The following is a 21,708-nucleotide window of genomic DNA, read 5'->3' as shown; positions in this document are numbered from 1 at the left end:
CAAAGTGGCCAGATTGATTTTATTAGCATCCAAGTACACCAGCATCAGAGTTTGCCAGTGAAGTTCTACTTTCGTTTTCTCGTCTAACTTTGAACAGCATTGTTGTACCAAGGGGGGGTGAAAGAAAGTAAGACAGAGGGGTTGCAAAGTGGCCAGATTGATTTCATTTGCATCCAAGTACACCAGCATCAGAGTTTGCCAGTGAAGTTCTACTTTCGTTTTCTCGTCTTCCTTTGAACAGTATTGTTGTTCCCAGGGGGGGCGAAATAAAGTAAGACAGAGGGGTTGCCAAGTGGCCAGATTGATTTCATTTGCATCCAAGTACACCAGCATCAGAGTTTGCCAGTGAAGTGCTTCTTTCGTTTTCTCATCTAACTTTGAACAGCATTGTTGTTCCCAGGGGGTCGAAATAAAGTAAGACAGAGGGGTTGCAAAGTGGCCAGATTGATTTCATTTGCATCCAAGTACACCAGCATCAGAGTTTGCCAGTGTATTGCTACTTTCGTTTTCTCGTCTTCCTTTGAACAGCATTGTTGTTTCCAGGGTGGGAGAGTGTACTATTTCTGGAGGTACTGCAATACCTGGTTGATGGGTGATTTGGAAAACACAATGTGCACCATGGTTCTGTGTTTATGGATGTGGTCTACCATACTGCTTATGTTTTGTAAGGATGTAAGCAATGGACAGTGAAACGGTTCCCTTCAGGGCCCTCTAGTCATGTCCATAACTTTTCCGGTGAAACCACTCGCTGATTTCTGAATAGTTAGTGAGAGATCGTTTAGGTAACCATGTTGTTTCTGCTTACATTTCACATGCTTTGCATTCCCTAGGAGTGTTTTTTTTATTTTTTTAGGCAGCGTATTACTCTTATCAAGTGCATAATTTGAATTGAGCCACATCCAAGTGTTTATAGCGGGCACAATTAGGTTATAGCTGAAGGCAGTGCGAGTTTCTCTCAGTGGGCAAGTAGGGCGTTCAGTGGGGATGTGGCACTATTGCCGGAGCTGTTGAATTTGGAAATGGGGAACCGGGTTCAGCATTCATGAACAGTCCACCACACCACTGTACTGAGGGAGCACATTCCCATGCTACACCGTAGAAGGCCCCACTAGACCTTAGAAGGCTTGATGTCTTAGCACAAGCAGGTGTACTGTAGTGGTGTCAACTTACAAAAGAGTACAAGTAGAGGTATAAAAGTGCAATAAATGGCAGACACGCAAAACACAGGAACACACTGGGTAGGCACTTCTACGGGCATGGAGAACAGAATTTCCTATAATGTAAAGACTTCCTTCACACAATAGAGAGGGTGTGAATTAAGTTTGGAAGTGTCTTTGCAGGAGGAGAACTTTGAGGTTAGTTTTGAAGGACTGGGAAGAGGGAGGGGGTGGTCCGGAGCTGAGGCTCCGTTCCAGATTCTCGCCGCGTTGCTTGTAAAGGATTGGGCCATCGATCTTTCATTTTTGAAAGTGGGAGGGTCAAGCAATACATTTTGCGCAGTACGTGATGTTCTAGAGCATTATATGCATATGTTACAATAAAGTTTTTTTCTTCTTTTTATTCTAGTCTAAAGCTTTTCGACGGTGGCTGTTCTGCATTTTTGTGTAGTTGCATTGTGTTGGCAAGAAATTTTTTGTTGTTGTATTTACACCAAATGAGTGATAATATGTCTGAATGAATTTTTTTGTAAGTGATGTCATAATGGCGGCATATTTAGTTAGTGGTTTGAGCATGAAATTCTTTGTGATGTGTTTTGCATAGTCTTATGTGTAATTGCTTTTCTCTTTCTTTTTTAGTGGGATATTGTTGATCCATACTGTGTCTGTACAGAGTTGGTGGTGGTGAGTAGTTTAGCTGCCTCTGGCAAGTGAGTGGTATTGTTTTGGAGTATATTTGAGTTTTTGATAAAGGTGCTTTTTGTTTATTAATTATTTTACAAAGAGTTTGTTGTTGTTGACTTGTTTGACAAGTTACCTTTATTAGTAAGCAATATGGCTAGCCGTAGAATGACTGCTCAACAGGTGGTCGGTATGCTTCTTGAATCTTCCTCTGAGCATGATTATGAGACTGACAGTGCGTCTGAGGGAGAGGAGGGAGGGGAAGATTCTGGCAGTGAGTTTTCTCTCAACATGGAATCATCGGATGATGAAGGTACTCTCAGTGCAGATGAAGGTACTCTTGGTGTGGATGAAGCAACTCTCAGTGCGGATGAAGTGCCTGTCTTAGAGGAGGAAACTGCTGTGCCGATGGTGCAAGAGGCATCTGGATTGCAGTCTGAGGCTGCTAGGCTTCCTACTGGAAGTGCTGGACTTTGGGTTGATCCAAACATGGTGCAGCCGGTGTTGCCTGCCTTTAGCGGTGATGCAGGGTGTACAGTGAATTGTGAATTTTTTGCCTATACAGTTTTTTCAGTTGTTTATGGATGATGTATTTTTGGGTGAGATTGTTGAGCAGACTAATTTGTATGCTGAACAGTTTTTGAGGAACAACAGCGACAAACTTAGGCCCCAGTCTAGAGCTACCCGGTGGACTCCCACATATCTGGAAGAGATGAAGAAGTTTTTGGGTTTGACTTTATTGATGGGTGTGGTAAGGAAGCCAACCTTGGCTTCATATTGGTCTACTAGCCCCTTGTTGGCAACTGCCATATTTCCTGCAGTTATGACTCGTAATCGGTATTTACTTTTGCTACGTATGCTGCATTTTGTTGATAATTCTATGGCGTTGCCACGAGATCACCCTGACTGTGACCGTCTTTTTAAGATTCGGCCCGTTCTTGATCACTTAGTGGATCGATTTTCTGAGATCTATACTCCAGGGAAAGAAATATCTATTGATGAGTCTTTCGTCTTGTTCAAGGGCCGTTTGGTTTTTAGGCAGTACATCCCTAGCAAGAGGGCACGCTATGGAATTAAGCTGTATATGTTGTCTGAGAGTAGGACAGGATATGTTTTTAATTTTCGTGTGTACACTGGTAGAGATTCTGCTATTGACCCCCAGGTTGTCCGTCCACTTTTGGAGTTGCAGAGAAAATTGTGTGGGATCTTGCTAGGAGACTGTTTAACAGAGGCCACCATTTGTACCTTGATAACTTCTATACTGCTGTGCAATTATTTAAGGAATTGTATAAAGTGGACACTTTTGCATGTGGCACAATCCGCTCTAACCGTAAAGCTTATCCGAAAGAGCTTGTTTGCAAAAAACTTCAGAGGGGGCAGTGCAGTTCCTTGCGTAGTGATGAACTACTAGCTGTAAAATTTGTGGACAGGAGGGATGTGTACATGCTGACTACCATCCACGATGAGAGAACTTCACCTGTGACTGTTTGGGGTCAGGTTGCTGAAGTGCGCAAACCTGTGTGCATTCTAGACTACAATAAGCACATGGGTGGTGTTGACAGAGTAGATCAGAGGTTGGAACCTTACTCTGCTATTCGGAAGGCTTATGTTTGGCATAAGAAGTTGGCCATCCATTTCTTCGAATTAGCAATGTTCAATGCTTTTATTGTGTTCAAGGAGTGTTCTCCTGCGTCAAAGTTGACATTTCTTCAGTTTCAGCACTCTGTGATAGCTAGCCTTGTTGTGTTCCTAGATTTGGAGTGGTGGAGGATGTGGTTCGATTGAAAGATCGCCACTTTCCTGATTTCATCCCTCCCACACCGGCAAAAGATTTTCCCACTAGGAGATGCAGAGTCTGTTGGCGAAGAGGTACGCGGAAGGAGATTCGTATGTATTGCCCCGACTGTCCATCTAAACCTGGGCTGTGTGTCCCTGCTTGTTTTAGAGCGTACCATACTCAAAAGAATTTTTGGGAGCATTCATGAGTGGTAAAGTTAACTGATTGGTTTGTAGTCTTTGAAAAATTTGATTCTGTTTCAAGGTTGCCGTTAGTGCAATGTGTTTAGTTTCTGATTTTGTGTTTGTAGATTTGTATCTATTTGTGATTTGTTTGTGTTTCTATTTTTGTCTAAAAAAATCCTAAATGTGTTGGCAGTGTGTGTGGACTGGCACTTCTTTGGCGGTGTACGTGGAGTGGTGCTTGGCTGGCGGTGTGCATGGACTGGTGCTTGGCTGGTGGTGTGCGTGGACTGGTGCTTGGCTGGCGGTGTGCGTGGACTGGTGCTTGGCTGGCGGTGTGCGTGGACTGGTGCTTGGCTGGCGGTGTGCGTGGACTGGTGCTTGGCTGGCGGTGTGCGTGGACTGGTGCTTGGCTGGTGGTGTGCGTGGACTGGTGCTTGGCTGGCGGTGTGCGTGGACTGGTGCTTGGCTGGCGGTGTGCGTGGACTGGTGCTTGGCTGGCGGTGTGCGTGGACTGGTGCTTGGCTGGCGGTGTTGGTTGAACTGGTGCTTGGCTGGCGGTGTTGGTTGAACTGGTGCTTGGCTGGCGGTGTGCGTGGACTGGTGCTTGGCTGGTGGTGTGCCTGGACTGGCGCTTGGCTGGTGGTGTGCCTGGACTGGCGCTTGGCTAGCGGTGTGCGTGGACTGGCGCTTGGCTAGCGGTGTGCGTGGACTGGCGCTTGGCTAGCGGTGTGCGTGGACTGGTGTTTAGCTAGCGGTGTGCGTGGACTGGTGCTCGGCTAGCGGTGTGCGTGGACTGGCGCTCGGCTGGCTGTGTGTGAGTAGTGACTTGCTGCTGGTCACTACACACACTGCTAGCTGAGTGCCACTCCACGCAATCCATCTGCTTGTGTAGTTGCTGCGTCAGGAATGTGGGCGTGTGAAAGTGATGGGCCCTTGAATGGCGCTGTGTGCTGGTGTGAGTTTTGTTATGTGATGGGCCCGCGGCTGGCGGTGTGAATGGTTTTGTATGTCTCACGCGTATGAAAGGTGTATGAATGGCCTGTTAAGAGGTTGGTGCCTTGTCGTGGCTTTACAGCTCACGAGCTGTGAGTCAATGGTTCAGTTTCTCGCCCTTTCAATTATTAACAGTGCATTTCATTTTTGTGAAATCACTTGCTAATACAATTGTATATTCTGAACCATCACTCACCCTTGTGCCAAATCCAACCAGTATGTGTGCGTGCTTGAGGATTAGATGGCTGTGCAGTAATATTTGCCTTTCTGAAGCAGGGTGTACCTTGTCCCTTTTGTGAATTTTGTAATGTGTTGTTTTTGTGCCTGATGGTGCGAATGGTCTTGTGTGTATCACGTATGAAAGATGTGTGAATGGCCTGTAAAGCGGTTGGTGCCTTGCCGTGGCTTTACAGCTCACGAGCTGCGAGTCATTGGTTCAGTTTTTTCTCCATTGAATTATTGACAGAGCATTTCATTTTTGTGAAATCTCTTGTTAATAAAATTTAATATACTGAACCATCACTCGCCCTCGTGCCAAATCCAACCAGTATGTGTGTGCGTTTGAGGAATAGGTGGCTGTGCAGCATTCTTGGTCTTTTTAGTTTCTCTGCCAAGGTGTATGTTCCATGTAAAAATAACCCACCAACTGTAGATATTGTCGTAAACCCATGGGAGTTCATGGTGATGTCTCTCTTGTGCATTACAAAAAGGTTTTTTATCCTCAATGTCCTGCAAACCTCAAAATATCTGTCACATTGTCCATGCAATATTGTGCCGAAATTCTCACGTTGTAGAAACAATGTCAAAACGTTCTGGTTTTGCAAGGGGGTCAACTGTCTTTTTGGCCTGTGCTCGGCGGCCATCTAGGGAAACCTACCAAACCCATACATTTCTGAAAACTAGACACCCGGGGGCTTCCAGGGAGGTATGGCTTGCGTGGATCCCCCAACGTTTCCTTACCCAGAATCCCCCGCAAACCTCAATTTTAGCTGGCGACATCAACATTGCCCATCTCAAATGTCGCATCACTACGTTTGGGGCCCTTGCCTGTCGCGGGTACTTGGGCCTCCCACACAAGTGAGGCACCATTTTTACCGGGAGACCCAGGGGAACGCTGGGAGGTGGGAAATTTGAGTGAGCCCGGTGATGCCACAACTTTCCCACACAAAAAAGTGTGAAAAAAGTGATTTTTTTCAGCTAAAATTGAGGTTTGCAGGGGATTCTGGGTAAGGAAACGTTGGGGGATCCGCGCAAGCCATACCTCCCTGGAAGCCCCCGGGTGTCTAGTTTTCAGAAATGTATGGGTTTGGTAGGTTTTCCTAGATGGCCGCCGTGCCCCGGGCCAAAAAGCCAAGAGACCCCCCTTGCAAAACCAGGTGGTTTTGAGATAGGCAATGTTGATGTCGCATCACTACGTTTGGGGCCCTTGCCTGTCGCGGGTACTTGGGCCTCCCACACAAGTGAGGCACCATTTTTACCGGGAGACCCAGGGGAACGCTGGGAGGTGGGAAATTTGAGTGAGCCCAGTGATGCCACAACTTTCCCACACAAAAAAGTGTGGAAAAAGTGATTTTTTTCAGCTAAAATTGAGGTTTGCGGGGGATTCTGGGTAAGGAAACGTTGGGGGATCCACGCAAGCCATACCTCCCTGGAAGCCCCCGGGTGTCTAGTTTTCAGAAATGTATGGGTTTGGTAGGTTTCCCTAGATGGCCGCCGTGCACCGGGCCAAAAACCCAAGAGACCCCCCTTGCAAAACCAGGTGGTTTGGAGATAGGCAATTTTGATGTCACCTCACTATATTTTGCGCCGTTTCCTGTCGCGGGCACTAGGCCGACCCACACAAGTGAGGTACCGTTTTTCTCGAAAGACTTTGGGGAACGCGGGGTGGGTGGAAATTTGTGTATCCACGCAGATTCCGGAACTTTCCACGACAGAAATGTGGGGAAAATGTGGTTTTTTTGACAATTTTTTAGGTTTGCAAGGGATTCTGGGTAACAGACCCTGGTGGGAGGCAGTCAAGTCACCCCATCCTGGATTCCCCTGGGTGTCTAGTTTTCAAAAATGTATAGGTTTGCTAGGTTTCCCAAGGTGCCCGCAGAGCTAGGGTTCAAAAACTACAGCTAGTAATTTTTCCAAAAAAGGGTCATTTTTCACTGCGAAATTGAGGTGTGACCAGGTTGCGTTTTGCGCCGTTTCCTGTCGCGGGCACTAGGCCGATCCACACAAGTGAGGTACCGTTTTTCTCGTAAGACTTTGGGGAACGCGGGGTGGGTGGAAAATTGTGGATCCACGCAGATTCCGGAACATTCCACGACAGAAATGTGTGGAAAATGTGTTTTTTTTGACAATTTTTTAGGTTTGCAAGGGATTCTGGGTAACAGACCCTGATGGGAGGTAGTCAAGTCACCCCATCCTGGATTCCCCTGGGTGTCTAGTTTTCAAAAATGTATAGGTTTGCTAGGTTTCCCAAGGTGCCCGCAGAGCTAGGGTTCAAAAACTACAGCTAGTCATTTTTCCAAAAAAGGGTCATTTTTCACTGCGAAATTGAGGTGTGACCAGGTTGCGTTTTGTGCCGTTTCCTGTCGCGGGCACTATGCCTACCCACACAAGTGAGGTACCATTTTTTATCGGGAGACTTAGGGTAATTCAGATTTGTAAAGGAACTGTTATCTATTGACTTTCCATGCATTTCTGCTTTCCAAATGAAAGATATTGTGTAAAAAAGAAGTCATTCTAAAAAATGACTGATAATTCTCATGCTAGTATGAGTATTCCCAATTTCAGAAATGTGCAAATATCTACTGTTTCTAAACTCTATATTTTGTTCCCATTTCAGAAATACATAGGTGTCTTTCATACCAATTTTTCCATGTACACTTTTTTTACAGAATAATTACTATATACCCGGTACATAATAAAAAACCATTGCAAGTTACTACTCAGTTTTTGGCTCTGGGTTCGTCGGGTTCTTGGAGAACCTACAAGTCCTATATATCCCCACAACCAGTAATGTCCAGCGGATGCAACGGTATATTGCTTTCAAAGAGCTGTCATAATTAGAAGAAGTTACAGGTGAAAACGTTGACACAAAAGGCTGTTTTTTTCAACTAAATTTCAATTTATCCTACATTTAACTGTTTGTTTCTATAAAAAAACCTTGATGGATCTACACAAATGACCCCTTGCTGAATTCAGAATGTTGTCTTCTTTTCGAAAATGTATAGCTTTCCAAGATCCACTATTGCTTTTGTACCCATCTCAGCCACTAACTGGAAGGAGGTCAAAAGCACAAAAAATTGCAAAAATAGGCTATGTCCCAGAAAAATGCCAAAACTGTGTAAAAAATGTTGGGTTTCTGACAAAAGTCAAGTATCCCCGAAAAGCTGGGAAAATGGTGATTTCAACCCCACAAACTTTTTTTTGATAACATTTGCAGGGAAAAACCCAGATTCTTTCATTTGCAGCCCGTTTTTCCAATTTTTCCAAAAAAAACCAACATTTTGCTGTATTTTGGCTCTTTTCTGTGACCCCTCCAGGGGAATCCACAAACCCTGAGTACCTTTAGAATCCCCATGATGTTGGAAGAAAAGGACGCAAATTTGGCGTGGCTACCTAATGCGGTCAAAAAGTTACAGGGGCCTAAGCGCGCACTACCCCAAATAGCCAAAAAAAGGCCTGGCACAGGAGGGGGAAAAGGCCTGGCAGCGAAGGGGTTAAGAATATTTGAAGTCTTCCCTTTTGACACATACTCCCAGCTAGGATATAAATGACAAAAGATGTTCGCTTACTGCTTCTCATTTTTTTTCTGCTTAAAACAAAGCACTGCTATCCGCATAATGCTTCATTTGGCCATAGCCTGACACCCTCCGAGGATCACTTGAGGCCCCCTCCCCCAGTTTGAAGATCCCCGCTCTAACATATTCCTCCACTTAGTGGCGGATCAAACATCATTGTCTCACTGACTGAATAGTGAAATGCAGCCACTTAACTTGCTACTCTGCTGCCAGGCAGAGATACGCCTCCACTGATTGATATTGTCTTTCTACTTGGCACAGAGTGACGTTTCTGTAGACAACTGCCACAAGGTTGTGTGTGATGCTTCTTGAGATGCAATTGATACTGGTTGTGCTGCACTGTATTAAACATTTATTCAAATGTTGACAGTAGGGCTACCAGTCGGAGTATTTGGAATATAATCCTTTACTACATATGTGCACACCCCAGGTAAAGTGGACAGCAATAGAGAGGAGAGCAGCACTACCACATCCATCTCTCATGATGAGAAAAAACTTATGGTTGGAAGCAGGACATTTTAGAATGCCATCCCAAAATATCTTTACTGTCAGTACCATCTTTAACTGGTGCATAGATTCCAATGTTTGAGTTTCAGATTTAGTTTGTGTCAAATTTTGTCATATTTATTTGTCTGAAGACTTTTTATTTGATGTAGGTTTTCAGTTGTCTTTGTTCTGTCTGTTGTAATGATGTTATAATAGCATAATTTTCATTTTGGAAGTAATGAAATGCTAATAGCATTAATTTTAGAGAGCGTCGATCATTACTGTGTTTCTGGCACATAATATAGCTATGGGTCAGCATCTAGTGATATAGACTGGCTCTCTGATCAATAACTACATTAAAGTTTTTTTTTTTGGGTTCGCTTGCACAGCTCATGCGCTTGCAAGGAGTGTAGTTTACAATAAAGCGCTTGGAGCCTGCCCATTGCTTACCATTTGTTGGCTTCATTGTCATTCTTTTGTGCTGCCTCTTAATTGACCAGCGCATGCTGGGTGGTAATTTCTTTTCTCTCTATGGAGCATGAACCACGCACAGATTGATTCAGCTTAATTAGTGTCCGTCCATTGATCATGCTATGACTCTGGTACTTTTTATTTCAGGGCCACCAATTGGCTCCATCTCCTTTATCCACAACCAGTACAATGTAGGTTGCTCCCTCGCCCACCAGCCCCTGCAGTCTAAAACGCATTTATTTGTTCTTGCAGAAACGTTGTACATACTAACATGCTCATGTATCGGATCAAAAAAGCGCTATTGGGCAATTCAGTGTTGACGTGGGCAAGTTTCCATATCACATAATGCCACTCCACTCCACACCACACAATGCCACTCCACTCTATCATATTTTGTGCCACTCTGCGCAACTCTACGCCACTCCACATCACTCCATGCAAATTTACTCTATGCCACTCCAAATCAAATCAGGTGTTTGTTAAGCGCGACTACTCAACCGTAAGGGTCTCAAGGCGCTGGGGGTGTGGGGGGGGGTTCGCAGGTTCCAGTCCATCAAGGAGGGGGTCTATCGAAGAGCCAGGTTTTGAGGTTTCTTGCGAAGATGGGGAGCAATGTTATCTGAGGTGGAGCGGAAGGTCGTTCCGGGCTCTGGCCGCGAGGAAGGAGAATGAGCGGCCTCCCCATCTGGTCTTTCTGGTGCGGGGGATCACTGCATAGGGGAGCTGGGCTGATCGTAGGGTTCTTTGGAGCACTCTACGGCGCTCTACTCAATGCCACTATGCTCTACTACGCTCTACGTTGCTCCACCACACTCTACCCCACTTCACACCTCGCCACATCACCCCACTCCATTCTTTGAACTCCACTCTGCACCCCTCCCCTCTACTGTACCCCGCTTCACTCCACGCCACTTCGCTACATGCCATTCTACTCTATGCGACTTTGCACCACGCCTCTCTAAGCCACCACTCTACGCCACGCCACTCTTTGCCACTCTTCTCCACTGTACTCTTTGCTACTGCACTCTACACCACTCTGCCCTACCCTACTGTACTGTATGCCACTCTACTCTATTTCACGCCACCCTACTTCACCCCATTCATGCTACCCTATGCCACTCTTCATCCTACTCTACGCTACTCGGCACCCCGTAACTAACTTTTAGCCATGCTGAGCAGCTACCATGCTGCTGAACAATATGGCTAAAAGACACTGGCAGATACCCTAACTTGTGGATTAGTGTGTGGCTGTCTGCATCCCTCCCTTTTGTTGTACAATTTTCTATACCAATCTTTTGTTGCAGAGATGTCTTTCTCCCTTGCTCTGTGATCTTCCTCTTTAATGTGGGACTGGCTTGTCAGACTTCTTATTTAATTATGATGAATTTGTCCCTAGAGGCCAGATCAAGTGCCAGTCCTCAGCTGTGATCACAACTATGCATTTGGAAAGCACGTAATGTTGCTAGAGCTAAATTAATGTTCCATAAGCTGTTCTGCCTTCAAGGTTATCAACCGTCCCACTCAAACTGACCAGTACTTTTCTTGAAAATACAACTTTAACCTGTCTTTGTCATTCTCTACATTAGCTAATATCAGACCCTGTCATGGACAATACTATCACCCTCTGGCAGTTCCTCCTTCAGCTTCTTCAGGAGCCCCAGAACAAGCACTTAATATGCTGGACATCAAGTGACGGGGAGTTCAAACTGCTGCAGGCTGAAGAAGTGGCCCGGATGTGGGGAATCCGGAAGAGCAAGCCAAGTATGAACTATGACAAACTCAGCCGAGCCCTCCGCTACTACTATGTGAAGGTAAGGTCAACGTGGCATAAATCAGGGCTAGAGCCTGTATTGTGACCAGTAACTATCAACTACAAATTCTTAACCAGTTGCTGTCAATGTGAATTCATGGAATTAGTTTAGGATGACAGACTCGGTCTTGGATGTGTCAGACTTTTATTTATTTTTTTGCAAAAAAAAGGAAGGTTAAGAAGGTAAGCGCTCTAAATTTCTAAGGCAAGTCTGGCCTCAGAAGTATAGTGTGTCAGTGCAGTGCTAGCTGTGCTATACATCATCGATTGACGAAGAACAGTGATCCTGGTTTGCTTCTGTGATTTATCTATCAAATCTATTAAGACTGTTTTGTAGGAAACTTTTTCCCAATGTAAATGGACATTAACTCTAGAGTTCTTATCACAATGCCACTTAATTTGCTGGTAAGCACAGTATCCCTCTGACTTTTCAACCAACCTCATAGGTTCAGCTTCAAAACAGATTTAATATGGGGGCAACCAGTGGAACTTCATTTTCACAGGAACTGCACAGCACATCTCCATGTAAACACCTTTGTCTGTCCAACACCAAGACAAGTAGACTTCTTCTAAAAACATTGCTTCCAAAAACCTAGAAACGTAAGCATACTCTGTCCTTCTTTCACCTCTAACGTTTGCCACAAGAAACATGTCACTTGTACACCCAACATCTCTAGGAAAAGAACACCCCAGGGGATTTCGCAAGTGCAGGCAAAAATAAATAAATAACTCGTACAGTGCCTACCAAAAAAGCTAGAGCCCCAGTAACCCCCCACTGCCTTTTACAAACCATATCTAAAAATCATGGCTGCATCACATTGGCCAGTCCGAGAACCCTCTTCCCCCCCCCCCCCCCTCCTCCTAAAAAAAAAACAAGGAGCACCTTCACGTCACCAGCTGCTATGAAAGAAACGGACCCCTTCCCTTCTTCCCCTACCAATAATAAAAGCCATGAAGTAAATCCGTTTTGGACAGCTAAAAACAATAAAGCCCTCTGTGCTGCAGACCAGTGCTCTTTACCTCTAGTCTGCACTCCCAAACGTCATCCCTACAACAAAATCCTCCAGCAGTGGCTTTTCCTCTAAATATTTTATGGTCCACTGGACAGTCAATAACACACTATCTTTATTTATGGCAAAATGAACGCAATAATGCTGTACCTTATTCTATGGCATCTTTTCAGTTTTTACAAGTATTCATAATCGTGCAAATATATGGCCAGACCTTTTGGCTTTATCAACGATTGTTTTGTGAGGTTGACCTAAGGCAGACTGACTTTGTTTGGTAGAATAGCAAAAAGCTTTCCAGGCATTTAAAAATACTTTTAGAAGTATGTATTTGTGGCATGTTTATACACAATCAGATAAAACCAAAATCAATCGATCAATCAATCGGGTTTGTAAAGAGCACTACTCACCTGTTGGGGTCTCAAGGCGCTTGGGTTGGTGGTGTGTGTGCAGTACCGATCAAACTCAAAATAGCGTTAATGACGAAGTGCCTTCTAGTAAGGGAGCTAATAATACATAATTATGCATTTGTGAATAATTGTTGTTTTTGGATTTATATATTTGTATATCTTTCTACATGCAGAAAATTATTAAAAAGGTGATCGGGCAGAAGTTTGTGTACAGATTCGTCTCATACCCAGACATTTTAACAATGGATCCCATCAGTCTGGCGAAAGCTGATGCCAAGCTTGAGATGGGTGTCAAAGAGGCGATCTGCTGTACCAGGAAAGACCAAGAGAATGGTTCCCAAGAGAAGCTTCCCCTGCCCAGCACCAAACCTTCAGGCCGAAACGACTACATTCACTCGGGCCTGTATTCCTCCTTCACCCTCAATTCTCTAGGTTCATCCAATACAACGCGTATCAAGTCCATCAAAATGGAGAATCCCACTGGGAAACTGGCTGAGAAGAAAACGAACGCTCAGGAGACCATGCCATCAGTCATCAAGTTTGTGACGACGCCGCACAAGAGGTCTGCGCCAGCTGCATCCCCAGAGGTGTCTTCTGGTGGTCATTTGCCGGTATCTGAGGAGTCTTTGACAGCCTTGGAATGTTTAGTCCCACTTAAAGTGACACCACCCAGAACACCCCCTCTGACAAATGACCTAATTAATTCTCTCTCAAACTCTCCTCTTGCTGTGTCTGCTGAACAGATCCCCTCGCGTGTTCCTTCTCCACCCTCGGATTCGAACTCTGAGCTGGTCATTGATACTGACTTAGACTCTGCGGCCTCGCAGCAGCTGGAGCAGTCTCAGAACCTGTCCCCTGAGATATACGAAGAGGTGCCATACCTGTTGGACAGAAAGGAAGGTTCGAATCATACTGCCAGGTCCAAGAAGCCCAAGGGGTTGGAGCTGACTCCAACTCTTGTTGTCACAGGCAGTGACTCGAGTCCACTTGGGATCCTTAGCCCCTCCCTGCCCACAGCATCACTAACACCAGCATTTTTTTCACAGGTGAGTGATCTAGAGTTATTTGACCGCGAACACTGCAACCCCAGTACTTTCTTGGCAATGATTTATTCAAATCTCTTAGGTTCCATTATGATGGGTTGGGTAATATTATGATAGTTTTCAAAGGATTTTGGCGGTATAGATAATAGGGGATAGGCGCCACAAGTATTCACACTTCAAGTGTTCACGATCATTCACTAATTACGAACGGTGCTAAAAGGTGAGGGAGAACCACCAGCCTCCCCCAAAGGATTTGTGGCAAGAGCAACAAAAAACATACATTAAACACCCTAGCACACGTAATTGTATAATTTAGGTTAATTTCCCATATTATTCATAGCATAAAAACACAAGTGAAGTCTTTTCGTTTTTTCTGTCTTTTAATCCATTCGGGTGTTCTTTAGCCAACACGTGTTTCGTCGTCTCTGTAGTTTAATACACACGACTTGTTCACGGCTAAATGAGAAAACACACAGTACGGTGTTTCAGGTTAAAAAACTTAAGGGGCAGTATTTACAATAACATAAAAGGTTGTTACACTAATTGTGAACGTGTCCGTGCATATACAACATAAAGTGATTACCACATATTGGAATTTAGAACCAGTTGTGGGAGGGTATTTAACATTGTATACCCTTAACTTTCTGTTTAGAAGAGATTATAAAACACACATGTGAATAGTGGAGGTTGTATGTGATTGAAATTAAATCTATATGAGAGATACCCTGTGTCTCATAAAACCTTAACCCCGAAAAAGAACCTAAGTGCATATTGACGTCCAAAGCCAGGACCACAATGATGGCCCAAAATGATAAAGCCCTGGTTGAAAAACAAAACCACTATAATCCAATCTTAAAACCATGCATTCAATATTGGTGAGGGCATAGAAATCCAGAGAACAAACCTGAACTGTTATAGAGAGAGTAATCTGAGCGGAAACAGGAGAGAAAAAAGTGTATACACTAATATCAGTATACGTAGTATATAAAATGAACGAGGTGATTAAGTAGTCCACAAAATCCAAAGAAAGAAAAACCAAATACATACTCCTATTGTGGCGATAATTCCAGGCCACAATAATCCTGTGGCGTGGGGTACAAGAGAAAATCCCTCTTTACGACGAGTCAATAGATAAGTGCTCTGTATTGGTTGTCAATCTGCAACCCTCGTTAATCCCTGGTTTCACGTCTTCATCAAGACACTAAAATAAACAAGAAATTTATGTTTGCTAGCTCCAAATTTTCTTTACAAGAAAATAATTGTTTTCTTTACTAATCTAAACTAGTGCTTCAAGGCTTCAAGCACGTCCCGCCGGTTTGCCGTCTATGTACTTACTTAAGGTGTGTAGACTGCTTAATCCGTAGCGAACGTCTCCCCACGCCGGTCTCCTCGAGTGCGAGTACCGGGTTGCCGAGTAACTGTTCTAAATAGACGTGTTTGCGTGATCATGTGACCACGCGTAGTGCGATCACGTGACCACGCGTAGCGCGATCACGCGGGTGTCTAAGTATCGCGTTGTTCCTATGCAAGTGCGCCATGTGTGTATGGGCTAATTCAAAGGTAGTATAAAAAACATGATCTCAACAGAAATCCCTTCAAGCGCTTGGGAAGATGTTTGTTCTATTTACTGCGATGCAAAGAAGTACTGCGACATCCGTGCTTGTCTTAGTTACCATCTTACCTGATCCAGCTGCTCCCGCTGCAAGTGAAAAATCAACATCCAGGAAAACGTTGTCATTGTTCACGTCCTGCGGCCCAAGCACATCCACCAGTTTCTACTATATCCTACAGGGTTCGGCCGACTTGCCACTAACACAGTACAGTGAGTAACCCAATTATCCACACATTCGTCCATACCCGGCTACCAAAAAATTGGCGTGCCTTTTGGTGGCAGATATACACAAGTTCCCTTCATGGTATTGCTCAAACATCCTTCTTCTCAAACCCAAAGAAGACCCACTCTTTTCTCCTCAAATACAATAACATGCTTCACATTAAGGTCGTTCCTTATCCTCAAATACACTTTCAACGCTCCACTCAGCATCTGCTCCTCAGGCCATCCTGACTTGGAACAATGCAAGACCTTTTTAAGCTCCATATCTGCTTCCATACATCTCCCCCATCTCCTTGGATCACAAACACAACAGTTATAAAATAGTTCCTCTCCACATATGCCAAAGTGAACACTACCCCAAACTTTGCTTCACCTTCCAAAGAATCTGTAGGATCAATACGTAGTATTCTGGACATGCAGTCAGCAAGCACTTTCCATGTCCCCAGAAAATTACACCAGATAACGGAAGGCTTGCAACTTGGCTGCTAACCCAGCCAAAGCTGACTGTTAAATTCTTCCTCCACCAGCCATAAGTTGTTGGCTAGGGGCTTATAGTCAGTTCTGATAATAAACTTAATTCATCAAACAAATAGTCTGTAGTGTTCCGAGGCCCAGACACATGCATGTTACTTCCTTTCGATTACGGAATAATTCCTTGATGCCTCCTGTGAAGTGGAACTGTGCCCAACCACCCTGTCACTTCTCTGTGCGTCAAAATTCCTGTTCAGCCATACGGTTCTAAACAGCTCATGTCTAGCTATAAAATACCAGGCACAGGAGTCCATGATTTGGATTTCTACACCACTTTAATAACATTTTTGTTAACTTGCCTTGAATCCTATGATCGCCTATGCCATGTACTAGTTGACGGTTAAGATTCTCATCTTATACTTCCTCTTCCCATGTAACCATATTGACCTTTCTTGAGGTCATCGTTTTTCATGTCTAAAATTTCCACCATGGCTAAAACTGCCACACCTGTAGCACTGAGGTTTTTGTTACTTCTCTGCGCTCCTTACATAGTCCCATCTCCTTTTCTCTCTATCATGCCTTCTAATTATAGCATTCACTACATTAGCAGTCTCTTATTTCTTGAATGTTTATATCTCTGAATTCTCTTTGCATTTTGCTATGTTAACAGCTGTCTTCATTGTTAAGTACAAGCAAACCTGCAGTCTCTCCTGCCCTTGTTAGGTCGAGCCTAGCGCAGCGCGCATGCGGTGCTTTAGGAGAGGGCCTCTTGGAAACACTCCAGACTCGTGCATGTCCCATGGCCTCCAGCTTGCGGGAGCGAGCAGGGGCGCGCATGGTGCCATCTGTTCTGGGTCATGTTTCCGGTCGCTTTCGCTGACGCGTGGCTTCGCTTGTTCTAAAACATAACCGATTCTTTCATAAACACTCTGCACCTTGAGTTACAAACTCTCTAGTTGACCTCATAGACAGCAACTTTTACATCTAGTTCCAGCGCTTCATCAAATAACTTCTCTACTTACTGCACAAAAAGCAAAGATTAATTCAAATGAATGTCTCGGAATGACAGCAACATTGTGTATTACTTATGGTAACAATTAAAAAATCTAGGTCTCTATTGGGAGTATTTTGCTTCATTACTGGAAGCTTTATAGGCGTGTTAAACACTGAGAGGTTGTGATAACTTTTGTAGCTGGCAAGATGGCTCAGTCAGTTAAACGCTCCTTGCTGACATCTGGTGTGAGCTGCAGGTCGCACACTGGAAAGGACTGTTCAGCATTTCATTCTTCTGAGGTTATAAGTGAATTGCTATAAAATCATTTAAGATTAATACAGCTCTGAAATGGTAAAAACCGGTGGCCTCCTTTAAAAATATGTTATTACACATGCAGGTAATTCAAAGCGACATCTGTATTGTGTAAGTGTATTTTTTACCATTATGGGTGTTATTTTACGAATGTATTTAAGTATATTTGTAAAAGGAAATAAATTATCTTAAGGCATTTTCAAAAGCATGCGCAAGGAACTCGTAAATTCAGAACGTTCTAATGTTTCCACTGTATGTGTAAAATATGGCACTGACTTGATGGAAAGAGGGGGCGTCACTTGTCTAAGGCTCAGTACAGACAGTGGCGTGTTTGAGTCTCTGGCTGTCACTGGATATGAATGGTATTCTCTTGTTAATGACCAGAGGGGAGGGGTTTGCAGTTGATGAGGCTGTTGTTGAGTTCATACCTCGACGTGTCGTGGATGAGTGAAAACACATCCGTGTGTGACGTCTAACCTCTTGAGCAGGCCACTGAGCAGCTACTTGGGGGAGGGAGAAAAGGACTTCCTAGAGGCACCCCAATAGGTGGTAGGCGCTATACCGATGTGAATAACACAAGGCGCTCCATCTCAGCACACACCGGATGATCTGCTAGGCGCTTTGCAGACGAGTCGCTCTGTACCTATGTGTATAGCACAAGGCGCTAAGTCTCAGCACACACCTGATGATCTGCGGGCGCTATGCATACGAGACCTCCAGCTTGCGGGAGCGAGTAGCAGCTGCGTGCATGGGTGCCATCTGTTTCCAATTAGTGCGGTCGCTTTCACAGCCGCGTGGCCCTTGTTTGTTTCCTCCTGCTTGTTTTACATAGCAGTCATGCGGATTTCCACTGCTTCACATTTGCCTGTGCTGTTTGTGGTTCGTCAGGGAGGCCAACCATGTTGTATCACACCATTGGTTTCGAGCTGTACCTTGCTGTTTTTAAGATGGCTCAGTGAGTTACACTCCTGCTTTTGACATCTGGTGTGAGCTACATATTGTCCCTTCAAATCACAGCAAGCCCAGGCTAGCGTTAAATTTACCCAACGTCGATTAAATGGAGTACCAGTAATTCAAGTAACCTGCTATTTATAGCACTTCGAAATGGTACAATTGCAGTATTAAACAATACATTAAAGAATTCTACTATTAGGGTTGCCATAGGTATATTTGAAGAGTTTGTATTTGGCAATATTTTGAAGGAGGCGGCAGGCGCGATCCTTAATAAAAACGTGTATATATCCTGCTGGGAATTGGTGATCGGTTTCAGTTGCTGAAATTGGCTTTCTACCATGATGGTGAAGCAGACAAAAAGAGCTCACTGCATTCAGTATTTCACTCATTGCAATGTCTTGTAACATACCATGTACATAGATGTTCAGGACCAGAAGTGTTAAAATATGTGGGGGGGTTTCTAAACTCGAAAATGTTTGTTGAAAACAGTAGTTAAGTAATGGTAATAGACCGTTTGGCTGTCTTCTTTAAAAAGAACATTGACATGGTTAAGGTGGTGTTGTTTTAGTAAATGTTTTATTGCTGTATTAAAAAACAGATATGACTTTGACTGGAAAGGGGTCTGCGGCTGTTGTCAACTAACAAAGGCCTGTGATTGCAATTACGAACTAAGTGGTGGTTATTTAGCCAAATTCTTTCATAACTAGAGCCAAATACATATGCACAGATTTTCGCTGGTATACTGGCTGATTGAAACATGGAGAAAAAAAAACCTTAGGGGGTTGTATTACGTAGAAATAACACGCAGGCAGTGTTATGGAGCACTTGAGACAAAAGCAAAAATCTTCAGCTGTAGCCACTGGGTTAGTCGGGAAGGAATGCTTTTCAAGGACAGCCAATGACCGCGAATCGAGTGTCATTTAAATCCACATATTTGTACAGATTCAGAACTGCAACTGGCACACATGACCATTGGTGTGTGCTGTTTGCATAGAGGCCAAGGATTGGCTGGCCACTTATTCTAAACACCTTTTTACCCCTGACAGGCATTGTACAGCTCTACAGCTCTTCAGCTCTTTGTGGCACAACACTCAGGATGATGTGCTGCATGGCTAAACACTTATAAGGTCCCAGATGCGAGACCTATTGGCTATGCCAATGCTGGTTTGTTCTTGCAACTTATGAAAATTGTGGTATTTTCAAACCTGTTCAAAGTTTATATGCTCAAAATCAACCGATGCAGGTAAGGTTATTAATAACGTTAGGTACCCTCCTCATGATTCACAATTACATTGTCCCCTAGAGTAGAGTTATTGAATGCACTATAACTGCACTTATGCTTCACCTGTATTGTAAGCCCAACTATTCGATGTTCTACCACCAGTCTAACCCAACTGCTGTATTTGCCTAAGTGTTTGAACTCATGCGCCCCTAGGCTAAGTTTCAGTAATGCTAAATTATGTGTGGCAGTGCAGTTTCCCCTTCCAGGACTTCTACATATGCCAGAAAGACCTCGTACCAATCCTCCCAAGACATGGGCAGCTCTCCAGCATATTGTAGAGCGATGGTGGTGGAGCAACAGAGTACATGGCTTATCCTAAATGACTTAAGTTGTCACCGTTTGCGCTGAAAAGTAAGTTAAAATAATCAAGGTAGACACCATTGTCTACGTTGTTGGCGTGCACAAAATCCCACTGAGTTAGTGCCTTGGTGTGTGTGTGTGTGAACTCATGTTCAACAAAGAGAAGGAGAGTAAGGGGTGGGCTATTTTTATTGAGGTCCTACACACAAGCCCTAAGTAGTGATATCAACAAAAGGTGTGTAGTTCCTACAAAGTGGAAAGTCGGAGGGAAAGAAGTTTTCCGATAGCAGACTTTCACCTAGTGAATGTAAGTGCACATGGGAAGGGGGTCCCTTCAGGGTGGAACTGAAACCCTCACACACTCAGCAAGCTAGGTGTCATGCTTCATCATCTGGGTTTTGCTCCTCGTCGGGTCGGCGGTGCAATACCCGACGGGCACCCATACAGGGGCTCTTTATCGGAGATCTTTTGTTCCCTGCCGTATGGTCCATGCGTGTGAGGGCCCGGGTGTGTAGATGTGTATGGGTAAAAAAGGTTGGTTAGTCTGAAATGTAACTTTATTGGCTCAGTCAACCACCTTGTTAAAAAAGGATGAGTGGCGTTAAAGCTATATTTGCTCACAAAAGGAGGAGTGGCTAGCTACGCTCTACTCTTCTGGTCAACATGTTTCGCGCCCAGTCGGTCAGAAGGATCCCATGGCGCTTCGTCAGGACCTATAATACTAAAGTGATGTGTACTAAAAACTATCTACAGTGTGGTGTGAAAAAGGGTGAAAATAGTTTGATAGTCAACCCTTAGTTGGTACCCCTACCTTATTTATTATTTATATCTCAAAGGGGTCACCAAATCCTATTATAAAAACCTCATCATCAGGTGCATGGCGCGTCAACAGGGGGAGAAACACATTCGTTCCACATCATAGTTCCCCTGGAGGTTAGTAAACCTGCCCGCGTCGCCGAACCCGGAAGATGTGTGAACTCACCCAGTGTTCCTCTTGTAAGAATAACTCCCGGGTTATACTTAATGGTGAGGGTGATCTGGCAGAAAAAAGTGCACCTTGAGTACCAAGCTAAAGTCTTCTGCTTTGATGGTATAATAGCAGCACCCAGTGCATAAATGTAGTTGTACAAATTATTATCATCATAATTTATCGTGCCATCCTTACTGGTAACATCTGTGCAGGGTTTAGAAATCCACAGAATTGTTGCCTTGCGCTTTAAAAGTTCTAGGCCTCCGGCATACATTAGGCAATAAAATTAAATCACAGTGACTCTTTTTTTCTTCCTGTCCTTTATCCTCGTTTTATCATTAGGTGGCACTCTTTCGCTATATAGTGCAAACTCCAAGGCTGAGAATAAAGAGCACAGATCAATGTCTGCTAATTTGAAGGCATGATGGCGCCTCCTTTATCCACAAGCAAGCTATAACTGCGATGTGCACCGCAGCACTGTGAATGCCTCATTCCAAAATACCATCCTCTACCACATGGAGGCTAAGTGGACTGGTTCCTGCGTGGGCACTATGTCTCACCGTTGGACTTGACTCCCCTCTCGGATATGAAAATACGATGTCGCTCTTCATGGAACATGTGCGTCCCAGTGACGTTATTCTGCACCGGTAGATGAGCACAGTGCCTTCGAATGCAACTGGGCTGAAGACATCTCTCCTTTCTTTGATATCAGTAGTAGCTTCTCAGAAGACACTGCACTCATCCACCCTGTTGCTCTTACGGGGTAGTTCAACTTGT

The 21,708-nt window shown here is 44.3% G+C and overlaps 1 protein-coding gene across 10 annotated transcripts in view; it reads left to right on the top strand.

Annotated features, from left to right (window-relative positions):
• The window catches only part of LOC146871807 (ETS domain-containing protein Elk-4-like), a 321,519-nt gene that overhangs the window by 15,901 nt on the left and 283,910 nt on the right, over positions 1-21,708 (top strand). For 8 of the 10 annotated variants that reach the window (XM_085651580.1, XM_085651535.1, XM_085651573.1 and 5 more), the window contains exons 2-3: positions 11,131-11,355; positions 12,945-13,817. In XM_085651580.1, coding sequence (XP_085507706.1) covers positions 11,149-11,355; positions 12,945-13,817 — 1,080 coding nt within the window. In that variant the 5' untranslated portion in view covers positions 11,131-11,148. Of the gene's footprint in view, positions 1-1,796; positions 1,842-11,130; positions 11,356-12,944; positions 13,818-21,708 lie in introns of all 10 variants that reach the window. The other 2 variants (XM_085651530.1, XM_085651588.1) reach the window with 1 other exon arrangement.

The sequence above is a fragment of the Triturus cristatus genome, chromosome 1_1 (assembly GCF_964204655.1).
Source record: "Triturus cristatus chromosome 1_1, aTriCri1.1, whole genome shotgun sequence".
Classification (NCBI taxonomy): domain Eukaryota; kingdom Metazoa; phylum Chordata; class Amphibia; order Caudata; family Salamandridae; genus Triturus; species Triturus cristatus.
This window is presented reverse-complemented; position numbering and strand designations above follow the sequence as displayed.